Below are 18,860 nucleotides of genomic sequence, written 5' to 3'. Positions count from 1 at the left end.
CTTTTTCTTTGAAGGGTTTTTGTTTTTTTTGAGAACAAAAAGAGCAAAAGATAGAAATTGTTTTTCATCTGAAAAAAGAAGAGGCCGATGGAGGACAAAACGGGCGACACGAAGTTGATTGAAATTCCACTGGACAAGTCGGAGGAAGTTCCAGCAAAGACGCACTCCCCCGTTCAAGCCGCTGCGATTGGTACTCACGTTGATATTAATAAAGAACCCCCCTCGGAGGTGGACATCTCGTTTCTCCCATCTGCAATAACAAAGGAAATAGGAGGGGAAGAAAGACACTACAAATGGAAACGTAAAGACGGCGGAGAGATAAGAGACCACATATTGAGTACTAGCGAGTTTCTGAAAGACATCATCGACTATTTAAAACTGCACGAACCAAAGAAAGAACCACTGCGAAAGATGTCCGTCACCGACCGCCGGAGCGTTCGGATGCCAAGAAGCTGCCAAAGTTATTTGGCTTCAACGGAGGAGGACAGAAGCACAAGGTCATCGGAGACACGAAGAATTAATAAGGAGAAGAAACCACGTCGGGAGATTTATAACGAAATCACAGCTATTAAACAGCCAATGCAAGACACACTGATCCAAATAGTGAAAACTATGAACGGATTCTCAGAGAGCGAAGCAGACGCCGTGTTGGAGTTTGTCAGAAATATGTCGCCGAAGCCTAAGGAAGACCAAGTTCTTATTTAATATTTTGTATTCGTCACTTTTTAGGTTTCACGGGAGGAACACTCAGAACTGCCAATTTCAGTTGGGGGAATCGAATGGAACAGACTCAAAACGCTTTTGTCGGAAATGAATTATTACAAGAACAAGTGCAATTCTTGAAAGTGCAAAGGTCAGAGTTGTTGACATTGCCAGAAGGAAGGGTTTGTGTTTTTTTCATTTAGTGTGATTGTGTCAAAAGATATGAAATGATATCGTCTCACACTCTATAGGGAACAACACGTGAAATAACATGAAGGAGGTCTACTGCAAAATGGGATGCGTCTATCTCCCAGCAACACGCGAATCAGTGCTTAAAGTCGTTGATAGTTTGCTTTTTCAGATTGTTTTATTTACGTTATTCTATTATTATATGATAATTCAATTATGGTTGAATTTGAAATGAATTGGTATAACAAATAGTCAAACTTGGCTTTGTTCATCAAGGTAAGAATTAAGTGAATTACATGAAAGCTTTGCGCTCTGGAAATAAACGAATGTTACAGTTAAACTTGTGTTTTTTGTTTCACTGCATGAGGGTCTACGACACCTTTTTTTGAAAACAACTTTTTCACCATGTCGAGGATGAGTGAAAACCAGTAGATGTGGAGAACCAAAAGACTGCACAGCATCCCAACAAGAAGTCCGTACACAATGTACCCTCCCGTTGCTCCTTCAGGAATGACGTGGTACGCCTGGAAAGCAGCGTAAATGATGTACCTTGGGAAAACCCAGAGTCTAAACCTCGCATAAGAGATCACCAAGAAAATGAAGCCGATGTCACAAGGAATTTGATTTTTGAAGTCATTGGTGCACTTTGTGAAGTACATCACGGCGTCCACAATGTTGTGGAGAACCATCACACAAATCCCAATTCTCCCACAGTTGTTGAGATAGCTGAAAACAACCAAAAAGATTGTTGCAACATGGTGGAGCAACGTGTCATAATAATCGTTTCTTGGTGTTGAGCAGAGATGGAACACAAGACTGTGGAAATGATATCCCAACTCCAAACAGTAATAAATGGAGAGGTATTTCACTTCGGGTACATATGGGAAATTCTCATAGATGAGCATCAAATCTGATTTTCCTCTTCCAAACAGCGCGGCTGGCATCCAGTCTTCATTTCTAAACAAATAAATACCCAAAGGAGCGATCATCATGTAATATAAGAACTTAAAGAACGTCAGTCCAAAACGTTCATATCTGAATTCAGTGAATTCCTTTGTCCAATCTGGTTTGACAAAAACAACTTTCTTTGCAATTTTGAGAAAGAGGTTTTGGGCTAAGACGATTCTCAGAAGCGAGATAACAGTGAACGGTATTATGAAGTACACTAAGTCAACTGGGGTGGGAAGTGGAGAGTCCAAGAATTCTGTTCCTCGTGAGAAGGAAGAAGGGATGCAGACAAGGACAATTGGGAGGATCATACCGAGTTGGAGAAGGAATCCTTTGTCCCATTTAGTCATTACTTGAGGTGGTTGCTTGACAACATTCATTGTACTGGTTGAGTTGTTCAAGTTTTTGTCGCTTAAATGTCCCACCGTTCCAACATCTGTCTGTTTTGATGATTTTTTGTAATCCGAGTGAATGACAACTTTGATCCTCTTCATTCACAAAAATGCAAATAATTTCAGTATCTTAAAGACAAAGTTATAATTAAAAGGGTACTGACAACATAAATAATGGTCTGTTTGTTTTATCTTTTTGTTTTCAACCTGCTGCGACAGACAATTATCCAGACGTTGGGTTATTTTTTTCAATTTCAATTTCGTTTTTCCACCAGATCCTCTTTTTGAGAACTTTTTCAAAATTCAATTGTTTTTGTTTAAAAAACGCTAAAATTCGGGAATTTAGTTTGATTTTTTTGAAAAACTGCAAATAAATCAAAAAATAACATTTTTTTAATGAACAAATCGAAAATAATACTTTTCGTCTTTTTTTAAAAATAAATTTGTTAAAACGTCAAAAACACTTTAAATGACATTTTTAAATATCAGAAGAATTCAGAAACTTATGGATTATAGTAAATTATAGATATAATTCTAGTTTGTTTATTGTTTGTAAAAAAACATAACCCCAAAAATCTATTATTAATAATAACTAGATTAAATAATTAAAAAAGTTAAAAAAATAGAATTAATATTATTTTACTATTTAGAATTATTTTATTTTACTATTTGTTCAACAAAGTAGAAAAACCAACAAAATACATAAAACTTGAATTTTAAAAATTAAAAGTTATAATTATAGTTAAAAAATGGTTCGGAGGATTTAATACGAATTTTCAAAAAAATTGAAATTGGAGTGATTTTGTAATAGCTTATAAATCGAAAAACAGACACCAAAAAAACGCACTATCTGAGTGTCGCAGAAATTAATGATTTGAAATTGTTATGGGTTTGATAATATCATTATTTACTTATAAATGAACTACTTATTATTATTGTGATTGTTGGATCTTCTGTTGTCATTTAAAAATTGTTAAAACTAAAATAATTTAAAGCGTTATAATGTAAATTATCGGGATGTTTAAACCATTTTTAAAAAAATTTGAGCAATTCAAAAATAATTAATTCAATCAAAAAAATGTCTTTTTTTAAAAAAATTGTCTTTATCAATGGACAAGCAGACACACAAAGATACATTTAAAAACAAGGATTATGATCAAAAATAATTTTGGTGTGTTTCTTTTTAGATTTAATTAAAATATATAATATATAATATAAAATATATTTTATATAATATATATAATATATATAATATATATTTTATATTTTATATTTTATATTTTATATTTTATATTTTATATTTTATATTTTATATTTTATATTTTATATTTTATATTTTATATTTTATATTTTATATTTTATATTTTATATTTTATATTTTATATTTTATATTTTATATTTTATATTTTATATTTTATATTTTATATTTTATATTTTATATTTTATATTTTATATTTTATATTTTATATTTTATATTTTATATTTTATATTTTATATTTTATATTTTATATTTTATATTTTATATTTTATATTTTATATTTTATATTTTATATTTTATATTTTATATTTTATATTTTATATTTTATATATAATATATTTTATATATATAATATATTTTATATATCATATATTATATATATATAATATAATATATATAATATTGTTAAACTAATGGAAATCTGAAACTAAGATTGAACAGATACAAATGTCATATCAAGATGTGAGGTGTTTTGAAGAATCGGCAGGAATGCTATTTTCAGTGACAGAGCCACACCTTTTGGCTATAGCGAGGAAAATAGCAAAGAAAAAGAGTATTGACGTAGAAGAAATCGATGGCACACATATTTTTTTAAAAGGAACTTCAGAGGATATAACAAAAGAAGTTCAAGCAGAATTGGATTTGTTCATTCATGATACTAAAACTAATAAAGGAAGGTTCGGGCATAAATGATCATGTATTGATTGTGTTGTTATTTTTAGATTACTTGATACGCAAATTAATGCCAAAAGACAGTAGTCAAAATTTATTACTCAATAGTACGAGGGTGAGCTAATTGGCCCTGTGAAATTTCTGCTTCCATTTCTCAGACCTCTTCTCGTGATAGAGCGTCTTTGCCTCGTCCAGTTCGTGCTTCTTTGTGTTAAGAATCTGGGTGATAGTTTCCTTTTCTTCATCTGTTGCCTGTGTCTTTTTCAAACTTTTCGACTTCTTGTCGAGTGTTTTTACCTCTTTTTTCAGATTTCTGTACTTCATTTTAGTTTCTTCGTAGTCATTAACTGGTGAGGTTGTCTTCTTTTCCATATTGCCTCTTCCCTTATTTTCCTCCTTCAAGAAAGGTTTCTTTCTGTCTTTTTCAATCCCAACTTACATCAATTTATTATTTACTATAATAAAAATTAGTTTATAGTTTAAAAATACCAATTTAATCATATAATATATTAATATATTTAGTATAATAATATTAATATATTATAGTTATTAATTATTATTATAATATATCAATATAATATATGATAATACAATTAATAAAAATACAATTTAAATGATATAATTAATAGAACTATAAATTATGGTACAGTAATTACACATATGCATCTAATTAATAATAAAACTATGAATAGTAGTACAGTGAATCGACTGAAGAGATACACACAAGTCAAATAGTAACGAGTTTTCCGTCGATGAAGATAGATTCTCCGAGTGTGTCGATAGCCAACATATCTCCGGAGTCGAATCTGAGAAGCACGCATTCTGTATTCACAACAAACGATTGTTTAGCCTTACCCATTGGGGTCAACACAGCGCCGCTTTGTACTTCGACGGACACGTATTCTTCTGTTTCATTAAAAGCGACGTGTGGGTCTTTTTCGACCCGAGCCAATGATCCTTTAGACATATCATATTTGTACTCCTGACTATTTTGAAAGATCAAACAGAACGTATTGAAGATGTGAAGTGCTAAAGTCTTCTCCGTGTTCCAAAAGCATAACACAGGTGTCGAATTGTATTGCAATAATCCACAGACCCAAAACGATGACAACACATAGATTGTATTGTGTTGCATGATCTCCGCAAATTGTGACATTTTGGGAAGATAATTCTTCGAAGAATATTGTCTGATTTGACCTAATGATAACATCGACTCAATCTACAGGTAAACACGTCATAAAAGTCATTTGAAATAAAACTCATTGTATACTTCATTTTTTAATTCATTTTTTAAATTGTTTATTAATTCATTTATTAGAAAATAAATAATTTTATTAAAAAAATAAAACTCATGATATACTTCATTTTTATGAAGTATGGAATATTAAAGCACAAACGTCCATAGTCTGTGAGACTAAAGAATCAACGACTTTTTCAGCACGAATAATATCATCTCGAACGTTTTGGACTTCTTCTTTTGTATGACTTTGTCCTTTGGAAAACACATTGAGAGATTCTTCAGTAAAGGTTTTAAATATTTCTTGTGAAGAGGTTTGATTCTGTTTGATCTGTTCGATCGAAGTGCACAACATTTCAAAATTCGAACGCTCTGTTGTTATAATATCATTTATAGTTGTTGGAGTTATTCCTGGTTGACCAGTATTCTGATATCCCTATGGTTGAGTTTTATTAAGAAAAAGAATTATATTTATAAGATTTGTTTATTCAAATTCATGAAACTATTGGCTATTTAATATCTAATAACACACTGTAACATCATTTTCTAACATCGTAACAGTACTCCCCAACGTTTCTAACGCTTTTTCAAGAACATCCATCTCATCATTTATACGCTGGAGTTCACACATTTATAAATTTCATTTTTTTTTAGTTCATTCAAGATCGTTTTTATTTTTCTTAGTTGTTGTTTTTTCCACAATCACCTCTGTTTTTCATTTAATTATAATATTAATCTGGTTAATTAAAATTATAATATACCATATATATGGTTAGGTGTCAAATACAAGATAGATGGTGTTATACTGTAAAAAGTCGGGTTATAATTCTATAATCTCTATAATTAATTATTATTTAAAATTAATATTTTGATACATCATAAAATATTAATTTAATAATAATAATACATATCAAATAATCTATAATTTTTTTTAAAAACAAAATATTTACCATTCAGAATTAAAAAATAATATAAAAAATCAAATAAGATATTTTAATAAAAAAATACAATTTTATTATTAACTATTTGTTAATAATAAAAACTATTATATAATTACTATCTGCTCTATTCATAAAAAAACAAACAAAACATTTTATCAAATTGCATTAAAATGTAGAAAGATAAAATTTAAACAGAAAAATGAGAATTTCGTTTTGATGGACAGTAAGAACCAGTATTCTCGGTTTTTCAAAACCGATGACAAAACGGAAGAGGAGAAACGAAAGCAGCACGCTTTTTTAAGTGCAAATTACAAGAAATACTTTCCAAAACCCGCAACTATTTATATATCACAAAACGTAAAAGGAGTACGTGGAATTAAAAATTTGGGTAACACGTGTTACTTAAACAGTTCCTTACAGTGTTTACTTCACATTCCCTCTTTTGTTAATTATTTCCAAAACGTAACATGGCAAAGCGAAATCAACAAAACGAATGCACTTGGGACTCAAGGAAAATTAGTCACCAAATTTGCAGAGTTAGTCAACGACTATTATTCCGACAAAACGCAAATTATTGATGTGACTGAATTAAAAAAAGAAATAGACACCGCCGCACCCTATTTTCTTGGCTTCGACCAACACGACTCACAAGAATTAACTTCAGTTTTACTCGACAAAATTGCCGAGGACCTGAATAGAAATGCGAAATTCGTTGACAAAAACACCACAGAAAAAGGTTTTGAAAAAGAAGAGGAATATGATGGTAAAAACGAAGCTAAGTGGGCGGAGCTGGAGTGGAAGAATTACTTAAAACACACCAATAGTATTATAACGGACGTTTTTACAGGCGTCTATAAATCAAGACTCCTTTGCGATGTCTGCCGCAATGAAAATGTGAGGTTTGAGCCATTTGTGTATTTACAACTTGCACTCCCGCAACAGCCCAAAGTCATTAAGTTTATTATTTTCGATAGATACTTGAAACACATCAAAAGCTTTGAGATAGACGTCACATATAAAACACAAGAAGGTGTGCTGAATGAAGTCATTGGACTGTATAGAGCAGCGGGAGGCAAAATGAGTCACTCGTATGTGGTACTTGACTTGGGGTACAAGAACTATGTCACAAAGGTCCATGAAGCAAATTACTTTACTGAAGGGAGTGAGTGCGCTGTTGTTGAGAAACAAAGCGAATGCGAAGAGTTTGTGGTGTATGATGTGGTGGTCAATTACTCGAGTTATACCACATACAGAGTGCCACTTGTCTTTCCTCGGAGCGTTCAATTAGATGCAGTCGACGACGCTGTATATCAATTAGTGGAAGATGATATTAGTGTATCTCCCAACGATGACTGGCTTGAGAGACCTTATAACGACTTAAGTGGTAATTGCCTCTCAAATGGAATTGATGATAAAAAAGAGGGTGATGGAATTAAAGAAGATGAGAAGATAGAAGCTAAGTCTTGCTCTTTAGATGTTAATTCTTTACACATTAATACTTCAGAAAGTCCTAAGAAAGATCAAGTCAAGGTGAAGACTATAGGAGAGAGTCTAAAACACTGTCTGAGTAGACAAACAACATCACAGAAAGAAATAGAAGTGCAAAACTTATTAACAACAACAGTAGAAGAACACAAAGAAAGTCAAACTAATATATTAGTATTATCTACTAATAAGGAAAAGGATATAAATAACTCCACTGCATTTGAAACTTCACTCCCAAAAGTTCAAACATCACAAAGTGAGATGAAAAAAAATCCTCCTGAGACCGAGAAGATGCAAAAAAGTCCAACAAAAATTTTTCAAAAAATTCCACACCCAACACAAGACCACAATTTTAAAATAATTTTTAGTCAAGAAAATGGCGGAATTGTAAGAGGAGAAACGTTGGACGCTTTCGCGTTCAGATACATTGAAATATACACGTCACCATATACTAAACAGGAACAAACGAAAGTAACACTCACACAGTTGTTAGAGACATTCCAAGAGGAGGAATCACTTAATAATGAAAATAAAGCACTTTGCACGAAGTGTAAAGAAGTCCAGCCATCACATAAAAAGATTGAACTGTATAAAACAAGCGAAGTGTTTGTCATTCACTTGAAACGGTTTTTGGAAGCAAACGGAAACTTGACAGAGAAAGTTACGACACTGGTCGAGTTTCCTGTCAACGACCTCGACTTGAGAAAATACGTCAAGTGCTATGATCAGAAGACTCTACCTATTTATTCGCTGTGCGCTATATGTAACCACTCGGGGTCGATTAACTTCGGTCATTACACAACGTCTGCTAAAGTCGGGAATAAGTGGTACAATTTTAACGACTCGATCACTTCTGAAGAAAAGAATGAAAACGACTTGGTCACAGCAAACGCGTATGTGTTGTATTATATCAGAAAATAACTGAATTGATATTTACTTCTTTTAATTATAATTATAATTAAAAAGATATGATCAATTTGTGTGTCACCGTTAAATACAGAAAAGTGGGTTATCGGTTATTATATTAAAAGAACCTAGAAAAATTAACCGATATATATCGATTATAAAAGTATAGTTTCATTTTAAACAATATACTATGTTATATAATTAAAACAATTGTTGTTAAATTGTTTTTCAATTGATAAAGTTCATAGTTTTGTTTTCAAAATGAATTGAGTGTAGTTAACACCACTTAATAAAAAGTGTGTATCACTTATTTATATTCATTTCAAGAAAACAAAAAAAGAAAGAGTGTATAACGGCACAAGTTACAACGTATAATATATAAGAAATTATTTGTTGTACCGATATGAAAGGACAAATGAATAATACAAACTAAACTGCAAAACAATGGAAAGTAACACATTACAAAAAGACCAAATAGATATCCCGTCGGAGTATTCGAGCGACTTGTGCACATCGTCAGACACAGACTATTCGTCTGATTTATCTGCAGACACAGACGTTGAGTGTCGTGACGATTTAAAGTATAAAAGTCCAAGTTCCGACTTTAGTGTATTACATGGAGCAAAAGAAATATGCCGTGAAGCGTTTGTTGGCCACACATTTACAACAGTATCCATCCCAACAAGTGTTGAGACGATTGGACGGAGTGCGTTTCGGGTCTGTGAACGTTTGGAACGTATTGAGATGAGTACTTCGGTGACTTCCCTTGGACGATGTGTGTTTGAAGGAGCAACAGCACTATCTAATGTAGTTCTATCCGAGAACCTGCGAGTACTTCCACCCTCTACATTTTCAAGGTGTTTAAGTCTAAAGACACTGACAATCCCTGACTCCGTTGTTGACATCAGAAAGAGGTGTTTTGAGGAGTGTGGCTTAACTCGAGTCGACATACCACACAGTGTCACAACAATAGGGAGAAAGTGTTTCCGTGGGAGTGCAAGTCTTATCAATATTGTTATTGGGTGTAATGTCAAAGTGCTTGAGAAGTCAGTGTTTTGTCGGTGTAGTGCATTAAGTGGCATCACATTTATGTCGTCTCTAACTCGCTTTAGTGACTCGGTATTTGCTGGGTGTGTCTCATTGAAGTACTTTCCGATATGCTCGACACTGAAATCCATTGGGCGGTATTGTTACAGTCACATGACAAGTGCAGAGGAGTGTGTACTACCGCCGTCTATCACTTCATTGGCTAGTGGCGCGTTCTTTAGGTGCTCAAACCTCAAACGTGTCACTTTACCACCAACACTGAGAACAATTTGTGACTCTGCTTTCTGTGGATGTGTGTCGATCAAGCAAATGACACTTCCAGACAGTGTCACATCAATTGGAAAAAAGTGCTTCGTCTACTGCACGAGTCTTGAGAAAGTGAAATTGCCAAGTAACACGACATCCCTTCCACCCAATTGCTTTGAAAATTGTTCTTGTTTGTCTGTAGTGGACAACATTGATAGACTCGAAGATGTTGGTGCGCACTGTTTTAATGGGTGTTCGAAACTCTTCTCAAAAGGTATACCAAAGAAATTGAAAGGAGTTGGGAAGTATGCGTTTGCGAATACTTCCGTGGAGCATGTCAAAGTCCCATATAGTGTCACACGACTTGGGAAGTACGCGTTCAGTTCCAATCGAAATTTGTTTACAATAACCCTTCCCGAGTCGCTGTGTGTCTTGTCAGAAGGATGCTTCTCTGACTGTGTAAATCTTGAAACACTCGAACTGCCCAAAACAGTGGAGAGAGTTGAAACGCGGTGTTTTGCGGGGTGTAAAAGTCTGAGTACTGTAAAGTATGAAAGAAGCAGTTTCTTCGAAGAAGACGTCTTTGACGGGTGTGACGAGATGGAGTATGAACCAACTCCTTTATACTTCCTCTGTGAACGCGACAATGTATATAGAGCAGTCCGCACGTTGTACCTCCCGAACTACATCGACGGCATTTCTTGTTGTGGATTTTCTAATGATGGAATTCTTGAGGAGATCACTATGAGTACATCGGTGACTACACTTCGTAAGAACGCGTTTGAATTGTGTGTTGGGTTGTCGTCTGTTGTGTTGGGAAAACTGATCACTGTTATTCCTAAAATGTGCTTTTCCGGGTGCGACCATCTTGAGGCCATCACACTGCCAAATCGTCTTACGACGATTCAAAAATCTGCGTTTCAGAAATGTAACGCACTTCTTACTATAGACCTCCCTAACAGTCTTTCTAAGATCGGAAAGTGCGCGTTCATGCTGTGTAATTCTCTACGTACTATTTCGCTTTCACCACACATCACTACACTCAAAATGTGTACATTCGAAAACTGCATTAGTCTGAATAGCGTCACTCTACCAACTAATCTCATTTATATCGGAAATTCTTGCTTCTCAAATTGTGGCATCGAAACACTGACTATACCTAATAGCGTCACGAAAATAGCGAGAATGGCGTTTATGAACTGCATCGATCTCAAACAAGTGAACATCGGAAATGGAGTCGAAACGATCGGAGAGTCATGTTTCTCGGGATGCAAAACACTGGCTGAGATCACTATTGGGGTCAGCGTCAGCCGCGTTGGAAAAGAGGCGTTCAGTGATTGCGAGAAATTGCGTGTTGTCGCGTTTGGACCATCGCTGAAGCAGTTTGGAAAGCGCGTTTTTGCTGGGTGTGGCATTCTCACACACGCAGTGTTCCCGCAACATTTTATTAGCTCCAAATGACTAATTTTTCGTTATAAATTGAATATGAGTATTTTTAATAGATATTGTATCTACAGTAGTAAAAATGAACCTTTTTTTGGGCTAAAAATGTACTTTAGCCCAAAAAAATTTCTATATTTTTCTTTAAAAACACGGGTTTTTACTAAAAAAACAAATATTTTAATAAGTTGACTTTTATATCGGTATAGTTTATTATTTTAATATAACAATAGAAATAAATTAGTTTTTCTTTGGGCTAAGGTATAACCTTTATTGTAAAACCAATAAAGGTTATACAAAATTATGAAGAAAACAAAAACAGTTTTTGCTCTAATGTTGGGAAAAGAAAAATACTTACTGTAAAGGGTATGAAGGGTAACATATTTTATTAAAAATAAAATTACTCAAAAACTAAATAAATTTTTGAATATTTTGAAATAAAATCCAATAAAAATGAATTATTATATTACATTAGTATTTTTTATTAATAATAAATTAATATTATTAAATTAAATTTGTTTTCCTAATAATGTTTTTTATTTCCAAAAGTCTTTTTTGTTCCTTCAAAAAAACTTTTGACGTAAGCTAACCATCATAAAATAACAAATTTTATTTAAATAGAAAAGATAAAACCATTTGAATCGATTATTTGAAAAACTCAAAAACAGGTTTAAAAGAGAACTTTTTCAACTTTGAAAATTAAAAAAAATGTCTTACGAATTAATCTACATCACTTATGTTATGACTACGCTTTTAATTGCCTCAATAGTTGTCAAAGTTGAAGAAGACTATTTATTAAACCGTGATATAATAAAAAGGGCTATTATATTTGGACGACCGTTTTTATATTTCATGTTATATATTAAAGAAGAATGCGAAACCCGATTACAGATAATCATCTCAAAAGAAATGTTGATTGAAATAATCAGTGAAATTAAAAAGTTGGGACAATCACATATTAATGCATTTTGGTTCTTATGTTCAATAAGATATAAATATATATTCAAGTATATATTTGTTGACTCCTTGTATGAGGTGATCGACCAAACTAGATGCATTATTGATTTTATTCAATTTGAAGATAATGTTCATACTCCAATCTTCCATATGTATATGACTGAATATTTCAACGGTCACAAAGTCTATTGGTACAAATATGAGCAATTAAACCAAAAAGAGTTGACAAAACTGAAGAATGTAATGTTTAAAGATGAAGAAAAGTTTAATAATGAATTGTTGATGTGGTTGGAAGTTGAAAATATTAGAATGAAAATTATCCAAGCAAAAAAGAATCACGAAGACCTTGGTTTCTTGACTGCTGGGATTCAAAAAGATGCTAAAAAGAAAAAAGCAATCAACAATGGATTTAATCCATATATTATGGATTGAGTGTTTTGACGAGGAAAAACTGTAATATTTTGAATGTGTCACTAAAAACATTGACTAGTGACAGTCATCAAGAAAGAATATACTTCCCGAGACTTAGGAGAAGTTGAGAATTCATATGCAGATGAATTTGAAATTCAAGTAAGTCAAAGGGGTCTTGAAGAAATGAATCCAACCAAAGACTGGCAATCGCTGGAGATGCAGCTCAAGCACTGCTAAGGGATAGGTTGGGTGAAAGGTTCTGAAAGACTGTACCGTATATTATAAACTTATGCTGTTATTATTTAAGACTATTGAAATGTTTTGTAACACACAAGAATTTATCACAGTCAACTCCTCGTCTAATGTATATAAATTACCGCTATAATACTTTGGTTTAAATACAAATTATATATAATTCTATTTATATAATAAATAATAATAACAATAAGTATTTCATATAGTAAAAATTGTTATAATAAATATACATCTACCTTTTTTCATTTAACTTGTTTGATTAAAAGTCTCTTGACAAAAGTGTTTCTGCTTGAATATAAATTAAGTTTCATTTACATATGTTTATAAAATATAAATAATATCAATAACAACATTGAATAACAAAAAATCAATTCAATAGATTTACTAACAGTTTACCATAAGACCTGTCGTCGTCGAGGACATACCACTCGTCAAGAATCATCCCGGAGACAACTTTATTGAAGCTCTCTGCATTCCGTTTGTCGCTGAATACAAGTGTGACTGGAGCCTTTCCATACTCGTTGATTACAACGCTCTTTCCGTTCTGCACGAGATTGACGCTTCCAGACAACTTGATTTCCAATATGACTGTTTTGTCCTTAGTCTTTCCGGAATAGACGATCAACATGTCATTACAGACGCAGACTATACATCCCTTCTTCTTCGAGTCTTTCACTTCAACTTGATATTTAGAGACAAGCAACCTTCCCATCACAAAGAGATCTGCGTTGTTCAACTCCTCACACATTTCCTGCAATCCATCTCTCATCTTAGTCCGCTCGTTGACGACATTTGAAAACAACTCAAATTGTGTGTAAGCGTTCTTGAGGCACTCATAGTCAGGATTTCTCTTGTAGGTCGCTTTAATTAGCACGTCGACCAGCATCGGATATCGCATTAAACGTTGGACGGGTTGAATCAGGAGTTGTTCCAGTGTTCTGTTCTCCAATTCCTTTTCATTCAAATTCATATCAACCAACGTACGAACGCATCCCGCCTTCTTCATCTCCTTCCACGTCTTCAGTGAGATGTTGTAATCCATTGTGAAGACAAGTAAAGCGCTAGCCAAGTAGATTGACTCCCCTATCTTCTCACCAAGTAGTGTTGTTGCCTTGAAGTTGACACACATCTCTCGAAATCGCTTTGACAGTTCAATACTATTGCGAAGACATTGCTCAAACGACTTGTTAAAGACAAGACTCACATCACTCGCTGCAACAACTTTCTGTTCGGCCAAAGACAAGAGAGGCTTCCGGAAGAACTCGTCCATCAGAATCATATTCTTTGAGAAGTTCTTCTCTGTGTCTGCTATCTCTGTGATGACATTCTTGCGCATTAACAAACTGTTCACTTTGTACTTCCGCCGTACTAGACACCCCCTCACCGCACTCTCTATCACTGTCAACTTCTGAACAGCTTCTTTTGTCCAATTCACAAAAGTCTGCTGTGATGGGAAGCTGTGCACATTCGATCGACTCAGTGGATTGTCGTTGAGGGTTTGTTGTAATCGCGACAAGTCAATCACCGCACTCTGGACCCTATCACGCTTCAATCCCATCAGTCGGGAGTGCTTTGCATTGATCTTTCCCTCCGTCGAACTTGAGCGCCCCTCAACAAGAGATTCTTCAAGAAGTGTTCCACATGACCCATTTTGTTTGTGAGCTATATCTACACTTGGTGGCGTGTTCTCTTTGATTGCAATTGTGCCTTTCTTCTTAAAGAATCGTGACGTCTGTCGAAATGCGATTGGCTCACTCTTCTCTTTTGTCACCTTAAACGCTGAAAGTGTTTCTTCTACTTTCTGTTTCATAGTCAGTTGTTGCTTCTCCTCTTTCATTACTTCATCTTTAGACTCTCCACCACTCACACCGTCTTTGAGAGTTTCCTTCTCATCTTGTTTTGTGTCTTCTTTCTCGTTCTTTTCATTTGGCCCAAGTGGTAAAAAACTTGGACTCTCCACACGTCTCTCACACTTCTCTACCTTCCCAAACTTCTCGACTGTTCGCCTCTTCTCACTGCGTTTCTTCTCTGTGTGTTCTTTCTTTTTCTCATTCACAAAGTCTAACCCACTGTTGTCCCCCATCTCAAAACACGTCTCTGCCCTCCCACGCCCCATTGGCTTCTTTATTACATTCTTTTCGAAATAGTCGTGACTCTTTGGAGACATCGAAGTATCAAAACGTGGAGATATGCTCCCAGAAACAGGGGTCAGCATATTCATTTTTGCCCACTCGTTGATGTTTTCTATCTCTCGTGGACACCTCCCCACTATCGTCTTCTTCTGTTTCTCAACTTCAGCAAACATCTTCTGTATCACTACTTTATCCGCCACATTGTTGTTGTTTTGAATCGCATTCGAAAGTTCCTCATTCATCCCTTTCACAAGAACTCTCACTGCCTCCAACTTGCTTTCAACCATGAAATACGACACAGCCTCATTAATTCCAACTCCATGTTTAACCAACACCCCAATTTGTGGGATCACACTCTTCACGTCAGAAGACACCATCACATAAGGACGGTCCATCAAGTAAAAAATCAGTGCGCGCAGCTCCTCCATCTCAAAGTCAGACCAGTCGTCTTCTATCACACCAACACTCGCGCTTTTGTCGGCAACTTGGTGTGTGTTATAAATGTCAAACAACGTCGTTGTCCGTGTCTTTGGGTTTTGAAGAAGTGTTTCTGGAAAGGAAATACTCACTGTCGGCGATTGAAGAACAATAAGCGATTTTGTCGCCATTCCTATTTTCGAGTTTTCTCCTCTTTTCTTTCATTGTTCAATTCTTCCCGTCTTAGTCCTTTAACTGACTGATTTCTTTACTTATTCCTTCGCTCTTCGTTTTACTATAAATTTATAATTATATTGTTATAATTATACCATTCATTTTTAGACGTCTTGATTCAAGTTATTGTATATATATATTATTAACAAAAAGTACTATTTAAAGTACTATTAGTATTAAACATTTCAAATGATTTTTTTTTTATTTTAACTCTAACTAATTAGACATTATAATTAATTTCAATTAATAATATAATATAATAATTAATTGTAAATATTAAATACTTGAAAGCAAAAAGATTATAATTTTTAGTATCTTGAACTAGAGTTAATGGAAATAGTTTTTTTGTTTTTAAATTATAGTAAAATATGATATTAATTGTTACATGTTGAAAACCATTTTGTATAATTTCAAAAACACAATTTCAAAAATAAAAAATTAAAATACTTGCCAAACAAAACAACAATATTAAACACCAAACTTTATTGAACATTTTGTAATTCAGTTCAATAAAATTGTATATAATTAATAAAATGTGCATGTAAATTGAATCAAGCCATAATGAGAAGGAGCTAAGGTGTAATACCAACTGAAAACAATAATGGTTGTAATTTACGAATGCAATGTGTACAAATTCGGGTTTTTTTCCTGAATAAAGGTGTTTTAATATCTTAATTTAACCATTGTTCGGCTGGTAAGTTATATGAATTTTAATTACTATAAAAAACAATTAAATTGGACTGTACATAACTCATACAAATTATATCCATTTTCAACAATAAAGTATAGACATATAATGTATTATTAATGAAGATTAAATTTTATCAATTAAGAAATCATCTACATATTATTTATACCAAAAAATCACTTAACAATGAATTGTTCATTATAACAAATTCGTCTTATTAATGTTGCTTGGGTGTTAAGGTTACATTTTAATAATAGATATTTATCATCAACACACAAAGATTAATAACTTTTTTGTGAAATAATATGAAGCCCATATTACGACAAATAACACAATTTTATTTATGAATCATTGTTAATTGTGTTTATAAAATCTTTATTTAAAATACACAGTATACACCATTTATCATTTAACCCTTCCAATACCAGAAATATGCTTGTTATAACACGCATACAAATGAAATTAAACTTAAATCCGTAAACTAAAAGTTATTCTAAATTATACAGTATTTATTTTTAATATTGTATTTTTCAGTTCACGTTTGATGTATCATTTATAATATATAAAAAGTTTGCACGTTTTATTTTTGTATGTTATATAAATTAAAAGTCTAACACAGTTGTGTCATACATATTAGTTATAAAATATATTTTATAATAATTTAGAGTAATGTTTATTAAGGTTCTTTCTTTAAAATGTGAAAAAGGTAGTAATGTTATTAATATACATTTAATTTATTTTGTGTAATGAAAACGATTTTTTTAAAACGATAGTTAAGATGAAAAATTTCGTAAATATATCTCGTATACATATGATTCTCAACAAAAGTTCATAAAGTGAGAACGCTAACCATCAGTGTGGTTGCACATACAATATAATAGTATTTGATTGTTTGTTACATATATTAAAATTCAATAAAAAATTAACTTTTTTACAAAACATTAAAACATTTACAATGTAAACTAAATTAAAATAATTACTTTTGGAATTATCAAAGTATGACGTATCCCTTGTTTTTCAATAAAAGAATTTTATCAGAATTTTATTTGATACGTTTTCTTTTTTTAAAACCCTGTTTTTAGAAAGACTTATAATGTATAGTTTATTATACTATACACAAGTTTTTGATATAAAAAGAAAAAAATTAAACTTGAAAATAATTACAGGAAAAGTCGTCAAGTTTTCCACACAGAAAAAGTGAACCTTTTTTCAACAAAAATACGATTTTAGGTTAAAATTTACTATTTGTAGTAAATTCAATTATTTTTTACTATTAATTTTGTTTCCTGGTATTCCCCATGGTTGTAAAAAGTTTAAAGCGTTTTTTGCATGATTTCTTTCTAATATACACTCAAAATAAATAAGATATAAATAAGTTTACATTTTTTGGAAATTTTTGGTACTGGAAGGGTTAAATTATTTCTAATTGGATAAAAAAACATAACATCCAACACACAAAGTTTTCAAGTCCGAAATAGTTTTTTGATATTAAGAAAATTTGTCTTACTTATACAGACACAAACTACTATTGTCATATTGAGGAAAGTATATGTTTTGGATTATTTTCACACAATTTGTGTAAACTGAACTTGGTAAAAATAAACACACTTATGATGACCCACAAATGTTGATGTGTTTATTGTGTCTTGTCAGAAAGTCAACTAAATTATTTCAAAAAATTTAATATAAAGTCTGTTTTCTATTTAGCGTTATTCTAAAAATATAACAAAGAAAAGAACAAGACCGAAAATATTAAACCATTATTTACTATACCCAATATCGCTAATTAAAAACCATAAACTATTAATAAAATTGTCATTGATTAAAACTAATGATAAACAAATCCTAAGCATTGACTTTTTTCATATCACTTGTTGTCGTCTTCGATATGACCCAAATGATAATTTGACATGTCTGCTCTATAACAATTGACATAATATTCATTTTGAATAACCTAGTAGACATAGTTTATTTCGTCGTATTCACATTTCAAGACCAACTTATTCTTCGTTTTTGCTTTATAAATTTTTCAGTTGTGAAGTAATTTCATTTTTTGTTATTTTTAGTACACTTTAAAAAAACAAAAAAATAAAATACAAACCATTTTTTAGAAAAACCACTTTATTTTTATTATAAATTATAATACTGTTATTATATTTTATAGTAAAACCCCAATATCATTTAATAGAAAACAGACTTTATTAATACAAACAGTGCCACCAAAAAAAATATTGGAAGTGAATTTTGTTCCAACCCATCAAATTTTTAAATGTGGTGGTGGAAAAAAAATAATTCCAATAAAC

General features: G+C 32.3%; 6 protein-coding genes across 6 annotated transcripts; 3 read left to right on the top strand and 3 right to left on the bottom strand.

Moving 5' to 3' along the window:
- Positions 1 to 87: 87 nt before the first annotated feature.
- Positions 88 to 705, top strand: EIN_429050 (hypothetical protein; the record flags this gene model as incomplete). Its single annotated transcript, XM_004261882.1, has 1 exon — positions 88 to 705. One exon carries the CDS (start codon positions 88 to 90, stop codon positions 703 to 705), a length of 618 nt encoding a protein of 205 aa, XP_004261930.1.
- A 521-nt stretch (positions 706 to 1,226) lies between these two features.
- On the bottom strand, positions 1,227 to 2,219 carry EIN_429040 (protein ASC1, putative; the record flags this gene model as incomplete). The annotated part of the gene is made up of 1 exon (XM_004261881.1): positions 1,227 to 2,219. One exon carries the CDS (start codon positions 2,217 to 2,219, stop codon positions 1,227 to 1,229), a length of 993 nt encoding a protein of 330 aa, XP_004261929.1.
- Positions 2,220 to 4,888: 2,669 nt separating this feature from the next.
- On the bottom strand, positions 4,889 to 6,029 carry EIN_429030 (hypothetical protein; the record flags this gene model as incomplete). Its single annotated transcript, XM_004261880.1, has 3 exons — positions 4,889 to 5,380; positions 5,559 to 5,834; positions 5,931 to 6,029. The coding sequence occupies 3 exons, from the start codon at positions 6,027 to 6,029 to the stop codon at positions 4,889 to 4,891; spliced, it is 867 nt and encodes a 288-aa protein (XP_004261928.1).
- A 526-nt stretch (positions 6,030 to 6,555) lies between these two features.
- On the top strand, positions 6,556 to 8,745 carry EIN_429020 (hypothetical protein; the record flags this gene model as incomplete). Its single annotated transcript, XM_004261879.1, has 1 exon — positions 6,556 to 8,745. One exon carries the CDS (start codon positions 6,556 to 6,558, stop codon positions 8,743 to 8,745), a length of 2,190 nt encoding a protein of 729 aa, XP_004261927.1.
- A 429-nt stretch (positions 8,746 to 9,174) lies between these two features.
- On the top strand, positions 9,175 to 11,484 carry EIN_429010 (hypothetical protein; the record flags this gene model as incomplete). The annotated part of the gene is made up of 1 exon (XM_004261878.1): positions 9,175 to 11,484. The coding sequence occupies one exon, from the start codon at positions 9,175 to 9,177 to the stop codon at positions 11,482 to 11,484; it is 2,310 nt and encodes a 769-aa protein (XP_004261926.1).
- A 1,969-nt stretch (positions 11,485 to 13,453) lies between these two features.
- Positions 13,454 to 15,826, bottom strand: EIN_429000 (Rho/RAC guanine nucleotide exchange factor, putative; the record flags this gene model as incomplete). Its single annotated transcript, XM_004261877.1, has 1 exon — positions 13,454 to 15,826. One exon carries the CDS (start codon positions 15,824 to 15,826, stop codon positions 13,454 to 13,456), a length of 2,373 nt encoding a protein of 790 aa, XP_004261925.1.
- Between the last annotated feature and the right edge of the window lie 3,034 nt (positions 15,827 to 18,860).

This window comes from Entamoeba invadens, assembly GCF_000330505.1.
Source record: "Entamoeba invadens IP1 unplaced genomic scaffold scaff_1105074726713, whole genome shotgun sequence".
Lineage (NCBI taxonomy): Eukaryota > Evosea > Mastigamoebida > Endamoebidae > Entamoeba > Entamoeba invadens.
The sequence above is the reverse complement of the archived record's forward strand: the minus strand, read 5'-3'. Positions and strand labels throughout refer to the sequence as shown.